This window comes from Patiria miniata, unplaced genomic scaffold (genome assembly GCF_015706575.1).
Source record: "Patiria miniata isolate m_02_andy unplaced genomic scaffold, ASM1570657v1 HiC_scaffold_3, whole genome shotgun sequence".
NCBI lineage: Eukaryota > Metazoa > Echinodermata > Asteroidea > Valvatida > Asterinidae > Patiria > Patiria miniata.
Window position 1 is genome coordinate 16994493 of NW_024037069.1, and position 27663 is coordinate 17022155.

Sequence of the window (27663 nt, forward strand, 5' to 3'; positions counted from 1 at the left end):
GAATTTTTACAGATATTATTTACTAAACTTTTTTTTTTAATGTGTGAAGTGAAAATATTGATCTTTCTTAGAATAGTTTCTTTGATTTTTAATTCATTAGGCTTCGACAACATTGCCAACTACTGATTTTCAATGATTCCGTCCCTATCGTTTTCTCAGAAATAGCTTTTAAGTTTTGTATAATTCCTTAACAGTACTTATCGTAGATTTGATCTGATTTGGGTTTTTTCTTGGTTGATGAAATAGCTCTTGTTGACATGTTAAGCCCAAAAAAAAAGTCTCCGGTTTCTGGTATGCGCGCGCGTCGCCGTAGCCATGCGCGTCGGCAAAATGAAAAAGTTTTCTTTTCAATGAAAGATGATGTCTCAAAACCGCCAAACTCACTGGTTTGACTGGAATCCTGCTGCTGCACAATTTTAACGTGTTTTTAGATGGGGTTATGATCGAGAATAAGCTTTATGTGGCCTCTCTGGTCTCCCATAATATTTGCACTAAGTTTAGTCGGGCACCATTAGCAGTCATCAGCCGACATTTGAAGCAAAAAAAAACAGGTAAAAAAAAAAAAAAAAAAGCCGCGTCACCGCACCACTTTTTGGGCAAGCTCCATACCAGAAACCGGAGACTTTTTTGGGGGGCCTTATCTCAGGAATTTTTCCAAACACTTGTGAAGTCTCTCAAAGGATGATTGAAATAAAAAGATCAATCTTCTGCAGTTAAAATAATTTCACAATAACTTACAAATAGGTTCCAAGGTTGAAATTTATTTGGATGTAACAACTTTAGTCAACAGTTTTTTAATCATTTTGGCCATTAAAGAAATAAAAATTTCAAAATTTCGAATTTTAAATATGATGGGTCTTTCCCAATGACATCGTCAGTGGACTTTCCCTGTCAGAAAAATCCTCAGGCTCCGAGGCTCATAATATAAAAGAGCCTTAATTTCGAAAAGCTTCAGTTCCTCAAGAGGGCGCTATACCTTATTGGAGGTTTATAAAATCCCGGCTTCGTGCAGGCTTAGTCTTCGTACTGTAGCCGAAGGTTCAACTTAAAAGAATCCTGCTGCGTTCATATTCGTGCAATTAGACCATGCAAAAGCCTTGAGTGGCAGAATCGATGTTCCGTAGCAGAAAATGGCCCAAATATTGTACTGGACCCGGTCAAGCTGAGGATTAAAATCATGCGGCTGGGCTCACTGAAGCGCAAAGCGGAGACGAAGTCAACAATTTGTGTAAACCCCCACAATATCGACTAGCGCATGTTCCGTGCATGACGCAGGGTCATGATCATGGAGCTATAAAAAGGCTTTTTATAGCTCCATCCATGGTCTGATCAACCGACCGCGTGTTTTACTCCGGTTATACGTCAAGGAAGACACGGAAATGAACAAATCCATAAATCTAACAAAGGCCTAATCACAGGAGGTACGATAGAGGAATTAACTGAAATGAGGACACGAGAAGAAAAGGATGACGTATTCCGAGGTCTGTATTAAAATGCCAGTAGCTTTATTTGTAGTCAACTCGAGTTTCGTCCTGTGTCTTGGTTTCGGGACATTTCTGTGACCTGATGTCACTCTTTATCCGCCTCCACTGTGGATAGAAAACAAAATAATGGTCTCAGTTAACTAAAAAAAAATGTGGGGAAAAATGTTGCAACCTGACGCCACTTTTTTCTTCATATATCATCTCAATGAAGGTCAGTCATAGCAAAAATGATGATAAGACATGAACTTATCTGGGACTGAGAAACTGCATTTCTAAGTTTGTGAGGAAATACTTAGAAATGTGTTTTGACTCCCCATAGACTTTGCACACAACCGCCGAAGTGGCGTCAGGTTGCAACATTTTTTCCCAAAATGTGTGTGCCAAGATTTGAGAATATAGCGCTAATTTATTGCCGATTTTTTTTTTGGGGGGGGGAGCAAATCACCCCCCTTTGCCCCCTCCCATCCCACTTTCACCACCTATTTTCTACATTATAAGCCTAACATTATATTATAGATTATAATGATATTCTTTATATACCATATAGATTTAGGTTAATTCTAGAAAATTTGAATTTTTTTTTCTCCATCGTGTAGGCCTACCTGCCAAATAATCCACCAGTTCCCTGCAAATAGCTGGTAGACTGCTACCATGCTGGTTACTCGCCGCAACTTGGACAATGTACACGTTGTCACGGAGGTTGAACTGTGAACCCTGACGTATCAGATGCCTGTAGGAAAAAAATAAATCTTCGAAAGATTAATTGATTAACAAAGTACAAGAATTTCTGAAATCGTTTTCTGCATAATCGTTCGTCAACGAATTTGATATTTTGAAACCAATAGACCTTTAGGCCTAGGTATAGGCCTATCTTCGGGTATATTGAGGTAGGCCGATGTCTAATTGGTAACGTAAACCAACCTATACTATTTGAACACACAATTCAGTGTACATGTAATTATTTATCATAATTAAGAATACAAAATTATGTGATTTGCGCAATCTCCAGGCTTCGTATGCTAATAAAGCTTGTACCTTAATTAATTACAACGAAACAAGCGCAGTGGAAAGTTAGACTATATCAAAAGGTGTTTTGGGCAAATGTTAAGAGCATTTATTATTTTCGATTAGTCAGAAACTGCATGATTCCCGACCCTGTGATTTGCGTGGGAACCTCATCTAGCACGATCCACGGCTTGTCAATGGTCATCTTGATATCTCGGATCATCACGTGGTACATGGTGGGCGCGGTGTGGTTGGACCACGTGACCGGCGACCAGCGAATCAGCACCTTGTATTCCCGCTCGATGGCGTAGTTCCCGTACTCGATCGTGACCGGCGCGGGCGGAGCCGGAAAAGCTGAAAGTTTGAAGAAAAAGATGGCAAGTATACATTCATGTAGCGTATTAAATTATGTTCCACTATGGGCTCTAACAAAATGATGGTTAATTTCTCAACAAAATTTGGCCGCCAGCTCACCACGCTCCCCGGCGAATTTTGTAAATTGGTGCCTTTTCATCAACGTATTTCTGGGCCATTACACAAATAGATGATATCGGTAGCCTTCTTTCCGAAGGATGAAATAACTACTCGTATTCTTTATTACTAAGGATACGGACGTGACATCCATTTTTGTAAAGGTTAAGGGTCTAAATAGTTATGATCATATGCTTTTTGTGCATGTTTTCGTGTGAAGCCATAACATTCCTCAAACTCTTATATGGGGTGCATCACACCTTATCGTGCTGAATCCGCTCAGTGGATACCATACGTTGAGAATACAGAGAAAAAGTATGCACAAGTTTTTTAGGTCTCGTTATACTGGATTCCGTTGCTAATAGCGCGCAAAAATAAGACTAAGTGTGCCCACGTACACTGTATCTTGAAACCACCTTTTAACTCGCGTTCATTATTTTCGATTTTCATCCCAAATTAAATTGATTCCTCTTCTTATTAATGGCCCTTATTTTGCGAGTCGGCCATATTGGATTGAGACTTTGAGAGTGAGGTAAAATCTTCATTTTTGGAACTTGTGTAGAGAAATGGAAGCAATGATGTTGCAAATTAATACCAGTCTGCTCTGATGAATAATTTAAAATTTGTGATTAGACATACTCTAATGTTTTAAGCCACATTTAAAAAAAAAATGAAACTGAGGCTATAGTGAATAAATAGCCTGACACCATCCCATTCAGCAGTTCACAAATTATGAAATACATGTACATTCAGGGAACACGACAACAATGGCCAAAATTGTACATAAGGCCCATTGATATATTTCTCAGTATTCTAGCAATACAAAATATCTAACTTTTTAATGAGACATGAACCCAAACAAATCGCCCCATGTTTAGTTATTGAATTATTACTTTACAATTTCGAATAATTGGCTGCCAGACAATAATTCCATTCTCGAGGGCTAGGCTGGTTCCCGCCCCACGATCAGTATCGAATGTGCGGATCGGACCAGTCTGCTTGCGAAGCGGGTCTGTTTGTGCCCTAACCAAAAAGTCTTTTTTAAGAGGGTTGTAGACGTCAAAAAAATGGGAGGAAATTATGTCTTTTTGTTGGAATAAAAAAATCAAGTTAGTTTCCTTATAAACGAAACCATGCATGGGGCGAAATATTTTCACAAGGTATTCGATATCAGTGTTCATCTTCATTTTGGGCAAGTTTTCTGTCATTGAATCGATAGGTACTTGGTTTTTTTTTCCATACCATGTCTGAGTGTCTTTACCACCGTGACCTGACTGTGGCCGCTAGTGGCCGCGCCGTACCCATGCTTGGCCGTCAAGCACAGCTCGTACTCGGTGGACGCTGACAGCCCGCGGACCGTCATGGCGAACGTGGAGTTGTCTTTGGTAGGTAGAGTCCGGAACGACGTCAGGTTGTAGATGGGGTAAGGGTGGACCTCCGACTTCGGGTGGATTAGTGTGTGGAGGCTTTCATTGCCGGTAAGTCTGCAAGGGAGACAAAAAAGGTTTCGAGTATAAAAACTTGAATACACTCATAAATGGCCAAACGCCATTTTTTTCTCACCTCAACGGCACAAGCGGTCTACTCGTGCATCTATGGAACAAAAGAGCAAACAGGAGAGCTGCAATGCAAACGATATTAATTAAAACCTGCTGTGAGTTCATGCTCTTTTTAAATTACTCAGAAATTTGTTGGTCAAAACAAATTCGCATTCCACTTGTTCCCTATTCGAACATTGCCAAATAATATTTTGTGGCCGGCCCTATAGCTTTTGACCACGAAAATCCTCGGTAAACTCAGTCCAGTCAAGATTGAAGTCTTTATAGATCATGAAATACCGAGTCGTGAAAATCAGAAGCCCTACACAGATTATAGGCCTACGGGATTAACGAATGGCACAATGAAAGGGCTCAGGGGTTCGAGTCACGTCCGAGTCGTGAGCACTTTGCATTAATTAACAACACAAAAGATCTGGAGACCGGTTTAAAATATGTACGTTTTTTTCTAAATGGGTTTTACATCTTCCGGAGTGAAACTCAAACTATAGCCCAAACGAATTCGCTTTTGTGGGAATAGTTATACGTTCTATAGTGGGGTTGTTTTTTTTTGGGGGGGGGGAGACGACAAGACAAGTGCTGTCATTAAGAAAAAAATGTCTCGAGATACTTGCCTGTCCCTGTAATGTACGTTGTAATAAAGCAATGGCCACTCATATTCCATGGGCACATGCCAACTGACTGTGATGTTCGTGTCACTCGGGGAAAATGCGACACCGTCCGGTGCTCCAAACACTGTTTTATGTCATTATTTGTACAGAAAATTAAAACAATTAGAGTTAGATTATTTGTACCAGATTCACAAAATGGTGTGTGCACGGGCGCCCTGATAATAAGTGACAAAATTCAGCAGGCATAACTGTTCAAACGGCAAACGTTTACGTTTCTATTTCAAACGGGCGTTGAAGACTCCTGTCCATGTTTTTGCCGTTAGACAGAGAAATCTATTCGCCACAGAAACGTCTATTTGCCCATTTGCACACATTTGCTTTCCCGGAATAATTTGTCGTTTGAGTAGGCAAAAAAATGACGACCCTGCTTAAATAGTAGATACCAGAATCAAAAAGCAAATCTCCGCGATATAGCAGCCACTTTTGTTTAGGTTTAATAGCCTCAACTCTCTAGCAAAGAAAACTGATTTAAACGGCTGAATTGGAAAAAAAAACTCGTGTAAAATTCTAATCATTGGACATAATTACGTGGGCAAGCCTTGGTGTTACACCGCCATGTCTTGACTGCGTTCCCTCGGCACTGCTCGCCGCCCCACTGCGGCGCGGGCCGGGAGCAATTCCTGGCTGAAACACGGTAGCCGCCTCCACATGTCACCGGACAGGCCGACCACGCCGACCAGCTAGACCACCAACCATGAACTGAAACAACATCAAAATGTTTTTAAAAGGTGCTCGATCGAGAGCTTGTAAGAAGAATTCACGAGCCGATACTCGCGTGGGACTCGAACCCACGACCTTCTGCATGGCGTCTATAAACCAACGGCTACCGCTGAGCGTGTCGGGGTCGGCTGGCCGGTTCATATCTGATGTATTGCAATTCTCGCAAATAAATAGTCCATTATAGGAAGAAACATTTTGCTAACAAGTTGCACATCAGGGATACAAGGTAGATTAGGAAGACATTTCAATGTCTCCATAATCATTCAAGTCCCATTTCTAGGTGCAGTTTTAATGTCGCAAATAGGCTAAATCGATTACTCGTGATGCAAAACCCAAATATACAAAGTTTGGTAAGGGTAGGTAAAGTCCATGGACATGTATCCCAGCGACCTCCTAGCCAAGATCCCGAGATGGTGTTTTCAGGAGGATACCAACGAAGTACGAAGTATACCTTTTCCCGTGATGTAAATTACTCTTCTTACTCAGGCACAGTATTCCACAGACTTACGAAGTTTTAAGCAGTAGGCATATTTGCTTTATTTGTGCTTACTTGGGCACGGTTGCTCGTTGCACCTCTGCCACTGACTGTAACTCTTCATGTTGCCGCTATCCGGGCAGTCACTCCCTCCCAAGCCGGGCCTAGGGTCCGTACAGGACCGAGACCGTGCCTGGACCCCTCCACGACAGCTATGGGAACACACGGACCACGGCGACCACTGAGACCAAGCGCCATCTTGAAAACAGGTAAGAAAAAGTATGATCATAAATACGCATGGTAATTCTGCCGTCTGTTAAAACTCAAGTTAAACTTGGCTTAAACCTTAAACTTGGTCACGTCCTTTGTGAGTGTGTTGGATTCAATTCTGACAGTTTAACATAAGTTAAAACCTAGTACTCCGGTTTTACTAATTATTCCGTAAGACATTCAATGATAAACCTTTAGGCCTTTTTTTTTTACTGAATGTATCCTCGATCCTTCAAAATCATCCACCTACTTCCATGGAGATATTTGATAATGCCTCATTCCTCCATAATCATCAGTGGAGGGCCGAGACCACTGCCTCAATCCTTCAAAATCCTCCAACACAACTCAAGACGTTATATCAATGCGGATGATTATCATTATGCGCTATGTCACGCCGGTTGTCAGCTTACTGGTCCGCGGTCGCCGGTCGAAGGGTCGTTTCTCAGTGGTCATCATGTGGATCATTCGCAACTATTTAGATTTAGATCAATGACAATTTTTTTAGAAACTCAAAATCTCAGTGGGGGGGGGGGGGGGGGGGGGGGGGGGGGACTGGGGGGGGGCGACTGGGGGGGGGGGGCAAGTTTCAGGGGGGGCGGTCGCCCCCCCCCCCCCCCCCCCCCCCCCCCCCCCCCCCCCCCCCGGTGGCTACGCCACTGTCAAGAAGCAGTGCGGATGATACCATGTTCTAAGCATTAATGTTTGCATGACTAAATCATAAACAACGCAAAGCATAGCTAGCTCAAGACCTTGACACGGTATATCCTCAAAAATTAACAGCAGGCATGCTGCCTCATTCTCCAAACTTCTCCAACCTCGCCTGGTTCATTTTGGTAGATCGAGAGCACCCGACTACGTCGTTGAACGTACCCAAGCACCGTTCGGTGTGACAGGCTTCGATCTCGCCGCCGTCTCCCTCGCAGTCCCGCCCGCCGTGTGTCGGCAGCGGGTCGGTGCAGCTCCGATTCCTGAGCGTGGTGCCGCCCCCGCACGTCTTGGTGCATGTTGTCCACTCGGACCAGTCAGTCCAACCACCGTCAACTGACGGAAAAAAAACCTCGGAAATAAACATGAAAGTTGTCACAGTGACAAATAAGCAATCTAGTAAATGGTTTCATCGGGAACCAAATAGACTCCCGATTTATCCTGAAACTTGGCAGCAATTTTTCAAATCTACAATGAAGGTATCGTTGCTCCATCAACTTGAAAACTACTCCCTTCCTTTTTTATGCTCTCTCTGAATGGAACCGACATGTTGAGGAAAGGGTTACTTTTCATTTGTAAGTCGCTTTCGTGTCGTTGGGTTTGGTTTAGCCCAGTTTGGACGACTTCTTCATTGCATTACGACTGAAGAAGTGACGAGGTACGGGAGTCCACCTGGGCTAGGCTTGGTTGCTTGAAACGATAGCCTACAGACTTGCCATGTTTAGCCTCTCTTCCAGCCGGAACGAGCAAAGGGCCAATAGCTTACCGCCACATGGTTCTGGATTACAGTCTGGAATGACGTCCGTTGCGTTTCCCTCGCAGTCACGACCGCCCCATGCCGGCACGGGATTGGTGCATTCCCGGCTTCGGACGATCTCTCCTCCACCGCACAACACAGTACAGTTACCCCAGGCTGACCACTCCGTCCAGTTACCGTCCACTAATGAATTATTACAAAATGTATGAGTGTTGCACGAAAAAAAATATTATTAAAATGGTGGCGGTATTATCGTGTTGTGCATGCCCTAAATGCCTTTTCTGATACCTTTGCTTTCTATCCAGAACCAATTATAAACGCTTAATTTTAACTTACTCCAAAAAGTGTTTATTTTGAGCACAAAATGTGAAACGCTGGTGTACGTTAGCTATTCAACAACAAAGACTCACAATGTTTAGAAATAGAAAGATTTTAAGGTGGCCTGGGTTTGTTTTAACATAGGTAGGCCTATATCTGTCAAACAAGAGATTTTTGCTGAACCTGAACGAGGAATAAGCTATTATCTGCACCCTGTTCTGTAACAACTGTTATTTTGAAAGACTGTTTTTATGAATAATTTGTTGTCTTATTATCTCTTTGCATCAGGCGCGGATCCAGGGGTGGGCCGCGGGGGCACGTGCCCCCCGTCAAATTAAGTCCACAAAAAAATAAAATGAATAAAACAGGGGGGAAAAGATGGGGAGGTGAGAGAAATGGAGGGAAGGAGGGCAACCTTCTAACAAAAATACTGGTGCCGATATTAAACATCAGCGGCCTGCAAACATTGTGTACTGGCCGTATGACTAGGGAACTCGAGAAGCTTCGAAATAAACCGCGATCCCGACCACCGTACGTACTCCATACCTAACCCTGCATAGTATCGGTTTATGAAATACGATTCATATGAGCGTGCGGACAGGTGTAGCGTGAATTTACGTTTCTATGAAATTCGGACTCATTGGTAATAACGCGCATGCGTAAGTATGGTAATTAGGAAAGTGACCGGTCACGTGAGAAGGATTAACCAATAATAGGGAAAAGGGGTCCGATTTTCATAGGAGTCGGATTTTCATGTGACACCGGTACGAAAAACATGCACGTTTAGCGCAATGAGCGCGACATACACGTTGTACGCTGCTCTTTGTACCACACTATTGGTCAATGGTACGGTTTTCGTACGAACACTTTGCCAGCATTTCTTCGGCGCTTTGAGGAGTCCAAAACATGTCCGTTTCCGTAGAAATTTTCCATTGAAAATCTTTTCTTATTGATAAACTGAAAATTCGAACTTGATACACAACATTAGAAAGCATCATGCAAAAGTTTACAAACTATACAATTCCCTTTCAAAAATAAAATGCACGAAATAATTATGCAGACGAAAATGGTTATCAAGTGAAAAACAGAAAAAACTTAAAAGGCTTGTTAAAGCAAGAGTATATATTAAACCAATGAAAAAAATCCTTATTTAACTTAAAACATTTTGCTCAAATAACTCAGGGAAAGAGGGGCCAGGAATCGCCTCAGATTGCACCACAGAGCATCTAATTATCAAAAAAATTCCCGGGGCCCTTAAGCGGGCCCTGGACCCCACCCCGAATGACATTCGTGCTCCGCATTATTAGTCCTCGGGACAGATCTCCCTAGCCCTACACACCCATAAAACATTTTACTCAGCCTATCCAATTCCTTTTCAAAATAAAATGCAAGAAGCTGATTATGCAGTCGAAAATACTTGGTTATCAAGTGAAGAACAGAAGAAACTTAACTAGGCTTGTATTAAGAAATACATGCGTACAATTTTAAAGTAATAAACAAAAAAATTAAAAAAACGCATGGTGTTACCGCAAACCGAAGCGATAATGGAAAAAAAATTATAATAATCTTCACAACATTTTGCTAAAATTGGGCAAGGAATCGCCTCAGATTGCACCACAAAGCATCTATAGAATCAAAATTTTCCCGGGGCCCTTCAGTGGACCCCGAACCCCACGCCGTAAGACACTGCTCCGCGTTCGCATTAGTCCTTGGAGCAAATGCCCCAGCGCATCGCCCATTGCAACAGTTTTCTAAGTCAATACAATTCCTTTTTTTTAATACAATGCTTGAAATTATGCAGACGAAAATACATGGTTTGCAACTTTGAAGTACACAGTAGCTTAAAATTTGTAAAAACAAGAGGTATATATTTAAAAAAAATCTTTATAAGCTTAACAACTTTTGCTTAAATAATTCAGGAGGAAAGGGGCCAGGAATCGCCTCAGCATGCACCACAGAGCATCTATGATACAAAATTTCCCGGGGCCCTTGTTCACATTGTTTTAGAATAATATATCTTATTAGGCTATTTGCAGCACATTTATCTATCTGTTCGTACCTGGGCAGTCGTAGACGTCCATGCAGTCCTCCTGCTGGAAGTGGTTGGCCGGCATCCCCACCCCGGGGCAGTCATCACCCCCACTGGAAGGGGGCGGGTCGCTGCATGTCCGCTCACGGGTCTTGTTACCGAAGCCGCACGTCTTGGAGCACGGCGACCACTCCGTCCACTGGGCCCAGTTGCCGTCTCCTGATGGTCATGAGAGGTATCAACAACTTTCACTAAGTCGCACTTTTCCATTATATCCGAGGACTAACATTGTGCTTCCTTTTGTTCCAAATAATAAATTATAACACTTCTCCCATAGAATAAGTGCACGCGTATATAGCGGCGTACGTGAGCGGGACGTTCTAAACAAAAGAAATCTCCGTTCGAGGACAAGGAATCTGATATTCTCTCTTACATTTTGCTGTTCTGTATAAGCGATCTGCACCACACTTAGTGTTTTGCTACATGTCCATGAAATTGATACGCATTTAAGGTTTTAGTTAATGAGCGAGAATCCCAGTCTATATCTAACTTGAAAGCTCATAATGTTGGAAATGAATAACTTAATTTTCGAACTTAAAAAGCACACAGTTGACTTTAATATGGCCACGGCTGTAATTACTTCTGCATGCACCATCTCCGCACGATTCGACCTCGGCGTCTTCTCCGCTGCAGTCTGCCCCTCCGTGCTGGGCCGGCGGGTCGGTGCACGTACGGACCCGGTCTCTGGTACCGCCATCGCACGTGCGACTGCATGCCAACCAGGTCGACCACTGGGCCCAGTTACCATCAACTACAAGGAGGAGAACAATATTGACTGGTTAGGAGGCCACTAGTGTGGAAATAGAGCAGCCAACACAAGATATAATACAGGTCGACCAGGTAGCAATATTTTTTTCCATACCACACATTCACTATGGGCATATATCAAAGCACCTTGAGTTGCAAGTCGGTTCTCTGACTCTATTTCCCATAAAAGATATCCTCCAAACTACAAATGGGAAAAAAAAGAAAAATGTTCCAAATGACTAAGAAAACGTTTTAAGAGAAAAAAAACAAGTAAAGAAAGAATGAAAATCAGACCCATGGCATTCCATCTCATGACCTATAACGGATGTACAGTTTAATGTAGTCAGCAAATCACGACCACGTAGACCAAGGGGACCAGTGTAACCATCAGCTACCAAGGAGGGGAATACTATTTTTAAGAGTGATTTCAGTCGTATCTTTGCTTATACAATGTACAGTGCCGTAACAGACTTTGAGCCATTTCCAATGTTCATGTATAATTTCTTATGTGTTTTCAACATGGGTGTCAAGGTGAAAAATGTAATTATACCAGTGGACTATACTGGGGTCCAATTGACAGGGGAATTTTAGGGGGCACTCAATGGATTTTTAACAGCAAAAGGCCCATGTTGTCTTTCAACAAAATTCTGAGCAGTGGGGGGGGGGGGGGGGTAATTGGCACAAGAAAGGCCTTTGGGAGGGGCGTGTCTCCATGAGCCCGCTTAGTTAGTTACATCACTATTGCCTTTGTCAATGCACAGCATATTTAAGTGTAAAAACATTATTTAAGCTATAAACTCAGCTTGGTCTTATACTTGGAGTTTAAGGTTTACAATTCTCTTGACTCGAAATGGAAAATATGCAATTTTTCGTTTACAAACTTGTTACCCACCAGGACAAGGATCCGGGCTGCAAACGTCCGACCCCACCGCCTCACCCACACAGTCGTCACCGCCCCAGGCCGGGGCTGGATCATCGCACACTCGGCTCCTGGAGACGCTCCCTCCGCCGCAGGTCACGAAGCACGCGGACCACTCGCCCCACCCGGACCAGCCTCCGTGGACCGCGCAAGGATCCACCGCGCACGGTTCGGTGGCGTTGGCGGGGCCCGCGCAGTCGGTGCCCCCGTTGGCTGGCGGCGGGTTGTCGCAGGCCCGCTCGCGGTAGCGCGTGCTGACTCCACACGTCGCGGTGCATTCGCCCCAGGATCCCCACTCGCTCCACTCGCCGTGCGTGGGTCCTGTTCAGCAATAAACAGTAATATTGTTTTCTAACCATGGTCACAACAAACTGACCGAGACGTCGAGTTTACACCTGTGGTACTTCTGAGAAGCCTCTTTGTGGTGTAGGCCTATAGGCCCGTTCCGCTCAACTTGACCCAATTTGTACTCCTAATCATGTAAAGCCTCAACGGCACGTTTTTTGTGTGTTTGCAAGTTTATTCATCCAAATCTAAATCTGACACTGTTACTTTTTCAACTGTTTACTAGAATACAGGCTATCAAACAAGTCAAACCAGTTTTTAAGTCCAGAATCTTTTCCCATGCGACCAAAAGTTTCCTAGGAAGGTACTTTCTAGAAAGGCAAAATCTAGGAAAGATGCAACCAAAACTAACAAACAATACATCGATCCAGGCCAACGCCTGCATCTTCATAATAAGTTCGTTATCAAGTTAAAAAAAACCCTTAAAATAACTTCTGAATTGTACATACCATAAATCTCAATATAGAAATATTCATATCTGGGTTTCCGCTTGTGTCCGCGACTTTCCATATCGTGATAGTAGTAGTAGCCGGTGTCCGCTTTGGTTAAATAGGCAGTCCATCTGTTTTCAGCCAGACGAAAAATGAAAAAAAAAAGACATAAAGACAATATGAAAAGGTTTCATGCATAATGAAATATATTCTTTGCTAGTCATTTTGTTTGACATTGTGGCGCACAATTACTTTTCAAACTACCGTGTGCCTATGACGACAACAGTCTCTCTGTGTACTTCTGCCTCAAATACTGATCAAGTTCGACGGTCAAAAATGGTAACAAAAATTGATTTTTATCAACGTTTCGCGATCACGAGGGACTAAAATCACATGGAGCCGGAGCCGTACAGGAAGCCCATGGTTTCATTATTTGCAAGTAAGGCCAAAAAAAAGTCTCCGGATTCTGGTATGCGCGCGCGTCACCGTAGCCATGCGCGTCGGCAAAATGAAAAAAAAAATTCGATGAAAGATGATGTCTCAAAACTGCAAAACTCACTGGTTTGACTGGAATCCTGCTGCTGGACAATTTTAACGTGTTTTGATATGGGGTTATGATCGAGAATAAGCTTTATGTGGCCTCTCTGGTCTCCCATAATATTTGCACTAAGTTTAGTCGGGCACCTTTTGCAGTCATCAGCCGACATTTGAAGCAAAAAAAACAAGTAAACAACAACAAAAAAGCCGCGTCGCCGCACCACTTTTTGGGCAAGCTCCATACCAGAAACCGGACACTTTTTTGTGGCCTAAGGCCTCGCTTTTATTTTGTTGTTATAAACGAAGAGGCATCCATAATACGTACCTTACATATCTTGAATACGGCCCTCGGTCCTGACGTAAGAAGCCAGACATGGATGCGTTCTGTACCTCATCCCCGTTCGCCTTGAACACGTAAGGTCCCTTTTTAACGTAGTCAGGACTTTTCTGGGGAAAATGCATTTTTGATAAAACGAATGTGTTGTTTTTATGTGCTATGGGGCGACTTTCGAATCGGGTTGCTTTCAGCATATGATTGGGTTTTGTCAGGTTAATAGCTTGGTTTGGGTTGGTTTGCAGATTGCCGGGTTGGTGAGGAATTAACTTTGGTTCGACTGGTTAAGCTTGGCTATACTGAACGCACTTTGTTCTTTTGCAGGGGCCGTATCATATGTCCGACGCCTCATAGGTCCGACGCCTCATAAGTCCGAAATTTCGGACTGAGGCGTCGGACTTATGAGGCATAAAATGTATTCATTCCGCCTCATAGGTTCGACGCCTCATAAGTCCGACGCCTCATAAGTCCGACAACGGAAAAACGAGGCGTTTAATTTGTCGGACTTACGAGGCGTCGGAGCTATGAGGCGTCGGAGCTATGAGGCGTCGGACTTATGAGGCGTCGGACCTATGTGGCGTCGGACTTATGAGCAGACCCCCTTTTGCAACTGAGGTATAGCCACTGTTACTCATTCCTTATGAGTTCCTTATCAAAAATTTTCAATACGCAGCCGTACGATCAAAAACGTCGATTTTTTTTTGATTACTTTGACTTATGTGCGACGCACATCTAGCGAACAAGTAACGAATTCAGCACATCCACTACGTATGAGATGCATATGAGTTGCGTATGCAGTGCGCAAGTTCGCTATCTGTGCGTTTCTCATAAGTAACGAATAAGTACAATGCGCTGCCCGCTCGCGGGACGAGCGGTACTAATTCGTGCAATACGTCGGCATTCGATATGAGTTCGTTCAGCGTGCGTTGTATCTGCGCTGCAAGTACGCTATGTATGCGTCCGATATAGGAGGTCAGCGAATTACCATGAACCAACCTCGTGCCCCGTGGGTACGATCTTGCAGCGCCATGTTGTTTCCCATCATGCCTTGCGCGATCGTAACCCCTGGAACAACCTCGTGCCCCGTGGGTACGATCCACTGATCTCTCTCTCTCTATATATATATAGTTCGTCCTTCGAAATTCGAAGATGACAGCCAACATCTCCATACTAGTTGTTGTGTGTTCGCAGATGGCTAATAAGTCCAATTCTAGCCAGGAAGCTACGGTCCAACACTGGACACACTAGGTTGGGGGTGGGGGTGGACACGTAGGGAAGCATCTAGCTGACGAGATTTTCGTTGCTGTCGTTTCAGCTCAGCCTCCCTGATGCGACGGGCTTCGAAGCTTGATGCACCTTCGTGTGATAATCTTCTCCATGCCGTTCGATCATGGGCATGTTCTTCCCAGCTACTCACATTGAAGTTGCATTGCTTCATGGTTGCTTTAAGGCAATCCTTGTATCTCTTGAATTGACCACCAGCCGATCTTTTGCCTGTTGTTAGTTCACCGTAGAAGATCTTTTTGGGGAGTCGATCATCAGGCATCCGTACTACATGACCTGACCAGCGAAGTTGAGCTCTCATGATCAAAGCACCTACACTGAGCAATTCCGCTCGCTTGAGGACTTCAGTGTCTGGGACCTTGTCTTGCCATCTGATGCGCAAGATCTTACGCATGCAGGAAAGGTGGAAGTGGTTCAGCTTTCTGATGTGGCGGCTAGGTTGTCCAAGTTTCACAGGCATACAGCAGGGAAGTCAGGACTGCAGCTTGATACACACGCAGCTTTGTTTTCAAGCTTATGCCTCTCCTATTCCACAGACGCTCACGAAATCTTCCGAAAGCTGAGCTGGCTTTGGATATCCGATTTGTGATTTCCTGGTCTATGTGGACCTCTCTTGACAGGGTGCTGCCCAAGTATGTAAACTTGTCAACAGAATGAAGGATGTGATCTCCAATGGTGATAACGGGTGGAACATATGGCTTACTTGGAGCAGGTTGAAACATCACTTCTGTCTTTTTCAGATTGATTGAAAGTCCAAAGCGGGAGCAAGCTGTTGCGAAGCAGTCCATGATGAGTTGTAAGTCTTCCTGGGTGTGGGCGACAAGAGCACAGTCATCGGCATATAGGAGTTCACGAACTAATTCATCGAATACCTTTGTTTTTGCTTGAAGTCTTCTCAGATTGAAGAGTTTACCATCAGTCCTGAATCTCATCTTCACGCCGATGTTGATGTCACGGAAAGCATCAAGGAGCATGCTAGCAAACACGACACTGAAGAGCGTTGGTGCAAGGACACAGCCTTGTTTAACTCCATTTGATACTGGGAAGGGTTTTGAAGACTCCCCATCGTCCGTTACTCGCGCCATCATACCATCATGAAACTGCTTAACCATCTCGATATACTTTTCAGGGCAGCCAATTTTGGACAGGAGTTTCCAGAGTCCTTTTCTACAGACGGTGTCGAATGCCTTTGTCAAGTCGACGAAGACACAGTAGAGGTCGGTATTCTGCTCTCTGCATTTCTCTTGTAGCTGCCGGACTGCAAAGATCATGTCGCCTGTACCTCTTCCTTTTCTGAAACCACACTGGCTGTCGGGTAGAAATGTGTTGGCAATGTGTGTTGTGAAGCGATTAAGCATGATTCTGGCGAGGATCTTACCAGCAATGACCAGCAGGGAGATTCCTCTGTGGCTGTCGCAAATGGAACGGTTGCCTTTCTTCTTATAAATGTGGACAATGGAGGCATCCTTGAACTCTTGGGGAAGCACTCCTTTGATCCACATCAGTTGGAATAGCTCTGTGAGGCGTTGCACGAACGAAGCATCTCCTGCTTTGTATATCTCGGCAGGAATTGAGTCGGAGCCAGCTGCTTTACCCATGGATAGTACATCAATGGCTTCTTCAGTCTCGGAGGTAGTGGGCACTTCAGCTAGGGCTACATTGACAGTGCTCTGAGGCAGTTGATCTAATGCCTCAGTGCTGATGTTTGAGTCTCTGTTTAACAGATTTTCGAAGTGAGAAGCCCAACGGTCCATGATATGGTTCTTTTCTGTGATTAGTGTGGTTCCATCAGAGCTCATGACGGGGGTAGAGCCACATGATTTTGGCCCATAAGTTTTCTTGAGCGTATCATAGAACTTCTTCATGTCTTTACAGTCTGAGTAGGACTGGAGCTCGTCCGCTTTTTTGCTCCACCATGAGTCGCACATAGCTCTGAGTCTGGCCTGCAGTGTCTTACGGATGCTCTGGAAGGCTGCTTTCTTCGATGCGGATTTTTCATCATTGATCATGGATAGGTGTAAGCGGTGTTTCTCTTCAAGAAGTTTCTTGATCTCCTTGTCATTTCCATCAAACCAATCTTGATGTTTCCGAACAACAGGGCCCAAAGTTTCGAAAGCTGCTGTGTGGACTGCATCTTTGAAGCATTTCCAGTCCTTTTCAATGTCGCCTGAGACCAAGTCAGCAGAGATGAATTGCTGGTACATTGCGCTGCACAGTTCACATTTTACAGCGGCGGTCTTTAATTTGGTAACGTTGAGCTTCTTTGGTGGCTTCTTGCCCTGAGGTCTCCTGAGTGGTTTGATGTTGAAGTTGAACTTCGCACGGATGAGTCGATGGTCAGTCGAGCAGTCAGCTCCTCTCATAGCCTTGGTGATTTTCACATCTGCAATGTCCCTCTTCCTGATTATAATATAATCAATCAGGTGCCAATGTTTTGAACGGGGATGCATCCATGACGTTTTGTTTTTATTTGGAAGTCGAAACAAAGTGTTGCTGATGATGAGGTTGTGTTCTGCACTTTGAAGCATATATAAAGCACTGATCTCTATATAAAGACTGGATAGCGGATATCCATACAGCATTCACACAGTAGACTTTGCATATTGACCAATTCGCCCCCGGTCTCACGAAGATGGCTGCGTATAATACGAACGTTCAGCGCGTATATACGCGCGCGTTGTATCAACAGTTGACGCGCATTTTGGTCATGTACACATATTATGATGTTCTAAAAGGGACACATTTCCGTAGTGATTATTTTTCCAAAACGCCGAAAAAAGTGAACTGCGGCATTAAAAAAGTAATTCACGTCGATCATAATTGTAAACCTTGGTCAGTGGTGGTGGTCAAAATATAAGTCAAATGAACCGCGATGTTACAAAAGTAATCATGCTGTCTATAAAGACGGCAACTTGTCCTTTGTAGATCATCACCGGTCTCACCAATATGGCGTCAAATTCATTCATTGTGCAGCTCTCTGTTCGCTATCCAGTCTTTATATAGTAGAACGATCTTGCAGCGCCATGTTGTTTCCCATCATGCCTTGCACGATCGTAACCCCTGGAATTGTGTTATTTAAATATACCAAAATACGGTATATTATAATTAGGGCTGCAGTTTATCCGTTTTACGTGCCGACGCCATCTTTAAAATGTTAAAAGTTGTGATTTTGAAGAATCAATACCTTCAAACACAACGTTTGGACGTTGTGTTAATTAGCAAAGATTTGTATTCAATGTACGTACCCCTTTCCATTTCGTGACTTTACAACCACAGATACAGGGTTTTTTTAGCAAAAAACGGGCGCTGAAATAATACATATCGTACAAGCATCGCGACTTTTGAATCATAATGTTTTTTTCGTACGTGACGTTACGTGCAAAGCTAAGCGCGCGAGCGCATTATGGGCGCGCCCGGCGTGCAATCTTCGAAATGCCCGCGCAGTACGCTGTGAATAGCCATTCAGCGTCATTTACGTCATCATCATAGCCAGGGGTTAGTGTAAGGAACGAGCACGCGCCCCTGTAGTCGGACTGCCACTGGAATTTTAATTTAAATATACTGTGGCGAAAATCGCAAGGATGCTTATTAATATCACAATTATTCCTTGCTAGCTTAGTATTTTAGTGCTTGAAACTTTGTATACAACTGACCTTTTCCCTAGCTGGAACCTTTAATTTAATCTAATAATATTTGTTGAATTTGTTCTTTGATCCTGTTGCAGTCTAGCCTTGTTCAATGCGGTCTCTCGGCTTTTTGTCGAAGGGAGATAATCGGGCCCTGCACCCGCAATCAACGCGGCTACGTGCGTGTACGACCCTTGTCCGTACGAACGGCTAACACAACCAGCAAGCAAACACACGTGAGTACGGACTGTACGCATGGTGTAATAAGGCAGTAAATGTAGGCCTACTGTGTTCTGCGTGTGGGTGTACGTACGACAGCCACAGAGGAATCTCCCTGCTGGTCATTGCTGGTAAGATCCTCGCCAGAATCATGCTTAATCGCTTCATAACACACATTGCCAACACATTTCTACCCGACAGCCAGTGTGGTTTCAGAAAAGGAAGAGGTACAGGCGACATGATCTTTGCAGTCCGGCAGCTACAAGAGAAATGCAGAGAGCAGAATACCGACCTCTACTGTGTCTTCGTCGACTTGACAAAGGCATTCGACACCGTCTGTAGAAAAGGACTCTGGAAACTCCTGTCCAAAATTGGCTGCCCTGAAAAGTATATCGAGATGGTTAAGCAGTTTCATGATGGTATGATGGCGCGAGTAACGGACGATGGGGAGTCTTCAAAACCCTTCCCAGTATCAAATGGAGTTAAACAAGGCTGTGTCCTTGCACCAACGCTCTTCAGTGTCGTGTTTGCTAGCATGCTCCTTGATGCTTTCCGTGACATCAACATCGGCGTGAAGATGAGATTCAGGACTGATGGTAAACTCTTCAATCTGAGAAGACTTCAAGCAAAAACAAAGGTATTCGATGAATTAGTTCGTGAACTCCTATATGCCGATGACTGTGCTCTTGTCGCCCACACCCAGGAAGACTTACAACTCATCATGGACTGCTTCGCAACAGCTTGCTCCCGCTTTGGACTTTCAATCAATCTGAAAAAGACAGAAGTGATGTTTCAACCTGCTCCAAGTAAGCCATATGTTCCACCCGTTATCACCATTGGAGATCACATCCTTCATTCTGTTGACAAGTTTACATACTTGGGCAGCACCCTGTCAAGAGAGGTCCACATAGACCAGGAAATCACAAATCGGATATCCAAAGCCAGCTCAGCTTTCGGAAGATTTCGTGAGCGTCTGTGGAATAGGAGAGGCATAAGCTTGAAAACAAAGCTGCGTGTGTATCAAGCTGCAGTCCTGACTTCCCTGCTGTATGCCTGTGAAACTTGGACAACCTACAGCCGCCACATCAGAAAGCTGAACCACTTCCACCTTTCCTGCATGCGTAAGATCTTGCGCATCAGATGGCAAGACAAGGTCCCAGACACTGAAGTCCTCAAGCGAGCGGAATTGCCCAGTGTAGGTGCTTTGATCATGAGAGCTCAACTTCGCTGGTCAGGTCATGTAGTACGGATGCCTGATGATCGACTCCCCAAAAAGATCTTCTACGGTGAACTAACAACAGGCAAAAGATCGGCTGGTGGTCAATTCAAGAGATACAAGGATTGCCTTAAAGCAACCATGAAGCAATGCAACTTCAATGTGAGTAGCTGGGAAGAACATGCCCATGATCGAACGGCATGGAGAAGATTATCACACGAAGGTGCATCAAGCTTCGAAGCCCGTCGCATCAGGGAGGCTGAGCTGAAACGACAGCAACGAAAATCTCGTCAGCTAGATGCTTCCCTACGTGTCCACCCCCACCCCCAACCTAGTGTGTCCAGTGTAGGACCGTAGCTTCCTGGCTAGAATTGGACTTATTAGCCATCTGCGAACACACAACACCAACTAGTATGGAGATGTTGGCTGTCATCTTCGAATTTCGAAGGACGAACTATATATATACGTACGTACGTGTGGGGGATATACGCGCCGCGTGGCCTGTCGAACGACCGCCTTGTTGGGTCTGCAACTTCCGGGTTTAATGTCTTTCTTTACTTTTTCGTCCAGTTTTGGAAAAAAATGGGCGGGCTTCAGGATATGCGGGTATGCCGTGCATGATTATGTAGGTTCGTCTTGGACCAATCACATGAAACAACCTTCCCAATAGTATGATTAATTCATTCTAGCTGACCAATCGTAAGCTTCACAAGAATCATGTGACGACGCGCGGCATGCATAATGCATTACTCATCATGGCGTCTTCCATGTCTTTTTAGCGAGAGCGAAATGTTCGTCACTTTTTCAACAATTTGACATTGATTCGAGTTTTTCGGCTCGTGTAATGAATCCATTTGAGTGGGCAACGATCGTCTTATGACAGCATTACCTGCATAATTCGTTGGAGCCTTCAATACTGCTTCGGACAGACTGGGACTGAACGACTTTCACCCAGCAACGGGCCGCCATTGCAGCGTTTCTTCGCGGATGCGACGTGTTTGTTAATTAGCCTATCGCGGGCTGACCAATGAGAATTCAGTATACGCGGGGGTGGTACCTCATTACCGTAATAGGTTTTGCTGGGTCAACTCAAAACCATCAAGGCGTTGGGTTACGCGGACTAGCTCATGCATGTACTGTGTGTGCATGGCTGTTGTACGAGTACGTGTGTGTACGTGCGTACGTGAAAGCATCGCTGTATGGTACAAGTTACTTTCTCACTAGCAGCGTACGGGCATCGATATGTGCACGCAATGCCTTGCCAAGTTGATTAGGGATTTTCTTAATATCGGCGATTTTTTTTTTTATCGGCGAATCGATAAGCCCAACGCCTTGGTCAAGGCTAGTTGCAGTCATAATTCCTCGGGGCTATGGACTCTCAGCAGTGCCTACGCTGACTTCCTGTTGTGTTGTTGCCACATGCACAGTGTTTACTGAATGAACGTACATGCTGTACGTTACCTTACGACACAACTGTGAGCCAGCGCATGCGTACTGCTGTGCTGTTACAAGCTACCGTAGATTGTTGTGTTATTTAGCCAATCACTGCAGTTGTATGAGATGCGCGCGTACGCGCGTGCAGAGCACGTCCGCACTGTGCCTATAAATTCCACAGATTTCCGAGTATTTGGGTTCTGTTCCCTCTTGGAGTAGGCCGCGCAAGACCTCAAGACAAGGCCTCAAGACCTATTTATTGCCCCACGTTTGCGTGCACTGATTAAGCAAGCAACCGTGTACAGGCACGGAGCTATAAAAAGGAGCTCCATGGTACAGGCTACTTGCGCTATTAATTGGGCTTTGTCGGCGGAAAACCACACGAGCGCTTTTGTGTGTGAAAATTCCGACACTTTAGACAAAATATAAGAAACTACTTTATGCGCTGTAATATTTTGAGATTGTATAAAACATTACAGGAAAAGCGGCCATCGAATCGATACGCTACTCACGCTACCACTGAGAAACTCATACCACAGCTTCATTATAATTTCCTTACTTCCTATAATAGAGGGCGCTGTCCCAAAGATATTCAAGTTTACTCAAGAAGATTAAATAAACTGAGTTTACCGTTTTGATCGGTTGAAAGAATTACTGCTTGTGGACATCTTTTATTGTTCATTATCTTGTGGTCGCTTGTAAATAATTCCCCCATCCCCTCCAAGAATCCCGTCTCACTCATCGACTCTTCATTCAAGATTCCGGCAGATAACTGGGACCCGATTTTATTAATATTAGGCAAGCCGGAATCGTTACAATACCAAAATACGGTACATTATAATTATGGCTGCAGTTTATCCGTTTTACGTGTCGACGCCATCTTTAAAATGTTAAAAGTTGTGATTTTGAAGAATCAATGCTTTCAAACACAACGTTTGGACGTTGTGTTAATTAGCAAAGTTTTGTATTAAATGTACGTACCGTCTTCGGCTTTCGTGCCTTTACAACCACAGATACCGGTTTTTTTTAGCGAAAAACGCGGCTGACATAATCCATATCGTACAGGCTTCGCGAATTTTGAATCATAATTTTTTTGTTCGTACGTGACGTAACGTGCAAAGCTAAGCACGCGAGCGCGAGCGCATTATGGGCGCGCCCGGTGTGCAATCTTCGAAATGCCCGCGCAGTACGCTGTGAATAGCCATTCAGTGTCATTTACGTCATCATCACAGCCAGGGGTTAGTGTAAGGAACGAGCACGCGCCCCTGGAGTCGAGGCTGCCCCTGAACACATAGCGTACTCATACCGCGCTCGACCGATGCGGGACCGATGCGCTGCGTATTTATAACTTATGACCTGCGTAATAGCGTACGCAGCGTAGTTTTGTGCATGCCCAAAACTATCCAGCGTACTGGGCCGTACCATGCGTATGCCTGTGTACATAAAACTTACACAAAACGATAAAGATGCATATGAGGTGCGTATTGTGCGTACGACTGCGTATGAAAAAAAAACGTCAATGCTAAACTCATAAGGAATTAGGATACGCAGAAGTGTGACAGGGCCCTCCCATAATACGCATGCGTAATAAAAAGTAATTGTCTACACTGAACAAGGTTTGGCGAGAGGTTGGTCAGGTTTTTGTTTTGTTTTGTTTGTGTGTGTGGCGGTAAGAATGTAAACACCGGCAATCGTGTACGTATAAGGTTAGGGCACAAACAATACGTCTGCGGTTAACCGAACGTCCACGACTGAAATTCGTGTACAAAACCAATGAGCGCTGTTGCTAAAAAGTTGGAATACAAACAAAGGAATGAGGATTAGGGACGATAGGGGGACCAAGATTGCCGGTGTTTGCAATAATGATGGGTGAGTGTACATGGGTCGCACGGAATATGACAACCGTTAAATTCAGAAAAATTGCCAATCCAGTCATTGGTTTACGTCACAGAAAGGTGTCAGTTAAAATATCGTGTATTTATAATTCTATTCTTGTATTTCATCAAATACCGTTCTTATATCGACCTTCAAGATGTAAAATTATCTGAATGTACATTTTGCAATATGGAAATAAGTGTTGAGATAAAGTGAAGTGAATTGAAATTGAAATTAATCTTTATGAATGTGTGCTACAATGTGCAGCATTTAAAATTGCAAGTAAGTGAGAATCACAAACATTTTTTGACTTATCAAATCTTACAATGAAGAAATCAATTTCCAGCGCTTCCCCCTCCCAGGCCGTTTCATTGCGGTAGTCCAGGTGATCGAGGGCTTCCAGTAGACTGTTGTATTCTGCAAAATGAAAATGACAACCAACCAACAAACCAATATACCAATTGATAAGTTGCCTCTACAAAAATATTCTGATGTGATTGTTTATTGACCCGTAACAAACTAGACATCACAGGTACAAGCATATCATTTTGAAACAGGATGCTTTTACATTGAAAATAAGTGGTGTGTGGAAACCAACTGACAAGCGAAGCCTTTCCAAAGATGATATCGCTGACTGACAGATAGTCTTGGTCCAAGTCTGGATTAGGATGTTGCTCCTCTAATACGCAGCCAGTCCCAACCGCCTGGCAATCGCGGTCCTACCGTTGTGGCGTCAGAGATCGCTATCATATCAACGAGATGAATCAAATCTAGTCTTCGGAACTGGGGTTCGCGTGCCAAAGTTCCCAGGCCTAAGACAGGATTCGATGCATCTTGTTGATAGCGCTTTTTACTGTATATAGGGTGAATTACAAAAAAAAAAGAAACCCAAATGTCGGGACCATTGTTTTAGTGAAGTTCTGCATGTAGGACTGTAATAATCTAGATTATGAAAGCCCAATTCATAAGTTTTTTTTAGCACAAGAATCATTCAAATCACTCATGAAATTTTTAGGTTACGGAATTTTAAACACAACCACCGTTTTAAAGTTCTGTCCACGGATCACAAAAGGTAAGGGTTCTTTCAGCAAAACGAAAACAAATCGCATAGGGATGTGTGTGAATTGTTTTCGTTTTGCTGAAAGAACGCACTCCTTATTTTTGTGATCCGTGGACAGAACTTTAAAACGGTGGTTATGTTTAAAATTCCGTAGCTTGAAAAGTACATGCGTGATTTGAATGACTCGTGTACTAAAAGAAATCTTATGAATTGGGCTTTCATATCCTAGATTTTGAAAGTGCCACACGCAGAACTTCACTTACTTCACTTACTCACCCTGTATATAAAAAAACACGTTGCTTTAACTTGCATTAAAGAAACAATCCAGATCAAGTTTTGGACCAAGAAGTAAATAGAAAGAAAGACGGAGTTCTTTCCCTGTACTGAAGAAAAATGGCCCAATTATTGGTTTGTGTTGGCAGTAATATACAGGGTGGTTAAAAAAAAAAGACACCCACTTTTGACAGCAATTTTCACTTACTTAATGAGCTTATTTTGAATATTTGTTCACATAGTAGTAAGGTATAGGCCTTTTACTTTGCATGGTGAAAAAAAGCTTAGTGAAAGTCGCAAAAATAGTGATATTATGCTAATTTGAATACAAGTCACCAAAATCAGTCTTGTCCACGGGTTATTTTATGTAAATTGGACGTTTTCGTAGTTCATACAAATTCAAAAACCTTCCCACCAAAATATATTTTGCCCTGGTAACTTTTTATTGAAGCTGTCCAATTATTCATGTCAGTGTTAAGATCATCTACTCAATGAGCCGTTGGCTTAAGTTCATTATTGCATAACATTACATAATACATGTATAACAATCAAATATAATGCCCTTTCAAATAAAGCTCCAATAGCTGAGCTCAGTCAAGCGAAGGGAATGTATACCTCCGTGGACAAAACAGGTTTCGCACATAAAATGTTCAAATTAGCATAGCTCAACAACAAAAAATGTGCAAATGCAACGATTTTTTTCGTCACAGTTGCTTAAAAGGCCAGTACTTTAATAGCTACTAATCGGCAGTTAAAAATACTTTGTAAAAATAGGTGAAAATTGCTGTCAAATGTGGGCGTCCCTTTTTTTTAACCACCCTGTATAGACCAATGGAATCGGAGCTTACTTGCGCCGCATACTCGTGGGCGTTCTTGCCATCTGCCATACTCGCAGTGCATGGTGTCCTGCGAGAGTAAGAAGTCCGGCTGGGTCGGGTCCTCTCCGTCGAAATGATATCCGAAGCGACAGCCATAGGTGAGCCACCGCTCGTCTCCCGTGGGTGATGTGACGTCCAACACCACAAACGTGGCAAATGTCTCCCTGAACTCGTAAGCAGTACAATCTGAGAAGAAGAAATATAATATGTTTGATCAGATTTATATAATTTATTATGCATATTCCCAAGTTACGTCTATCTTAATATGAAGATCACAAAATTCAGCTGTCCACCACTGATCATTTACCGTTCTAAGAACTGAGAAATACCCATTCGATACAACGAAACGTGGACTGTTTCCCCACCTCGATGAATGGGGGAGACCTTGCAAAGGAAAACATACCAAAATCGCCATTAATATTTCAGGGAAAAAATGGATGACTTGTTCCTCATAAGTATTCAAAACATCTGACAGTAAAAACAATGTTTTAGTCTTGATTTAAATGATTAAAATATCATTTGCATTTGAATGCTTGTGTGTAATCTGTAAGTCCTGAGCTCAATGGCTTCAAATGGCATTTCATGGACAGCTATTTATATGGGTTCCTTAGAAATATTTGCAATATATTTGTACATGTATCCTGCAAATTAAACCGTCGATTTCGTATTCATGTCCTGACGATCTTACCTTGGTACGTTTCATCCAGCTGAGCAGCAAGTACCAGTAACAATAAGAACAGTCCATCGTTTGTTTTCATTTTGAAACGACCAGAATGGGAATCATTAATTTTGTAATTACTGAAATAAGACGGGACGGGCTAAACTTTTGCGATCGCATGCCATCGTGACTGAAATTTCAAACTCAGCCTTGGTCGCGCGCGTACCGTGCACGGTACGCGCGGTATAGAGTATGGAATAAAAGACTGGCGTCGTGATTTGGCGCAGAAACAATAACATTCCTCATAAATATATGATACGGCGTGGCCTAGTATGGGCTTTATTCGCGGGTCGGCAATATTAAATTAAAATCGAGGTAAAATCTTCATTTTTGGAACTTACGAAGAGAAATGAAAGCAATTACATAAAGTATGTTACAAATTAATACCAGTCTGCTCTGATGAATAATTTAAAATTTGTGGTTAAACATGCCTTAATGTTTTAAGCCAGATTTAAAAAGAAACCAGAGTGAGGCTAGAATATTTCAATAGTCTGGCACCATACCATTCAAATGTTCACAATTTACAAAATGCATTCAGGGAACACGACAAAAATGGCTTCTTCGTGAAAAAAGGTCCATTGCAATTTGTTTTACCTAAAAAAAACCTCTTAATCCTAAGGGCAACCAGAGATCGCCAGAATTTAACTTTTATTATTATTATTAATATAAGCACAAACATAATTTTGAATGTCTGATTAACACGAAGACCATGCATAATGTTCTACATTTATAAAGAGAATGCTGAAATAAACCTCGTTTGTTTTAATTTGACGTGACAGATGTTACCTATTTCTTGCATGTAATACATGTCACCGTCAGACTGGCGTCGGATGCATGCATATATACCTAGCAAGCGACCATTTGCCGTTGGAAAAAGTCCCACAATAAGGGCATCCCTTTTTTATTCTTGGTTGTCATTTCCGACCGACCCAAATATTCCCGCCGACCCTGTCTGGACCCCCCCCCCCTCCACACACACACACACACACAACATGAATGAATAAGAATAAACCCACATTCAGGCAAAATGCAGGCTAATTCTGTGTTATTTTGAACAGGCTATCATGGAAAATAACTTGATTTTTACTCGTATGGCGTATGTAACAATGCATTCTCATAGTGTTTTTAGTTTTGTTCAATTTAAAGTGCTTGATTTCGGATTTTTTTTCGCGATTAATGCATGTACACAGTATTTTCTTTAAATCAATTAAAGTTTGATTTTCTAACGGTTCCCGACAATTTTTAA

At 43.2% G+C, this 27663-nt stretch overlaps 1 protein-coding gene across 3 annotated transcripts; it reads right to left on the reverse strand.

Moving 5' to 3' along the window:
- Positions 1–741: 741 nt before the first annotated feature.
- Positions 742–26577, reverse strand: LOC119738639 (coadhesin-like). 3 transcript variants are annotated; one of them, XM_038213552.1, is made up of 17 exons: positions 26388–26577; positions 25670–25885; positions 23814–23905; positions 13826–13947; positions 12982–13094; positions 12161–12508; positions 11102–11272; positions 10492–10680; positions 8124–8297; positions 7523–7693; positions 6458–6640; positions 5716–5886; positions 5131–5251; positions 4203–4444; positions 2639–2843; positions 2087–2214; positions 742–1589 (listed from the first exon to the last, which is right to left on the reverse strand). In XM_038213552.1, exons 1-17 carry the CDS (start codon positions 26455–26457, stop codon positions 1570–1572), a joined length of 2736 nt encoding a protein of 911 aa, XP_038069480.1. In that variant the 5' UTR covers positions 26458–26577; the 3' UTR covers positions 742–1569. The 3 variants fall into 3 exon arrangements, with proteins under 3 accessions (XP_038069480.1, XP_038069479.1, XP_038069477.1); XM_038213551.1 differs by lacking the exons at positions 23814–23905; positions 25670–25885; positions 26388–26577 and adding an exon at positions 21069–21321; XM_038213549.1 differs by lacking the exons at positions 23814–23905; positions 25670–25885; positions 26388–26577 and adding an exon at positions 18364–18467.
- Positions 26578–27663: the final 1086 nt, after the last annotated feature.

Coding starts and splice junctions, on each gene's coding strand:
- LOC119738639 (XM_038213552.1), bottom strand. CDS start 26,457: ATGAAAACAAACGATGGACTGTTCTTATTGTTACTGGTACTTGCTGCT. Junction 11,273..12,160: donor CAGCCCGGATCCTTGTCCTG/GTGGGTAACAAG, acceptor TCCTCCTTGTAG/TTGATGGTAACTGGGCCCAG. Junction 2,215..2,638: donor GTTCCCACGCAAATCACAGG/GTCGGGAATCAT, acceptor TTTTTCCTACAG/GCATCTGATACGTCAGGGTT.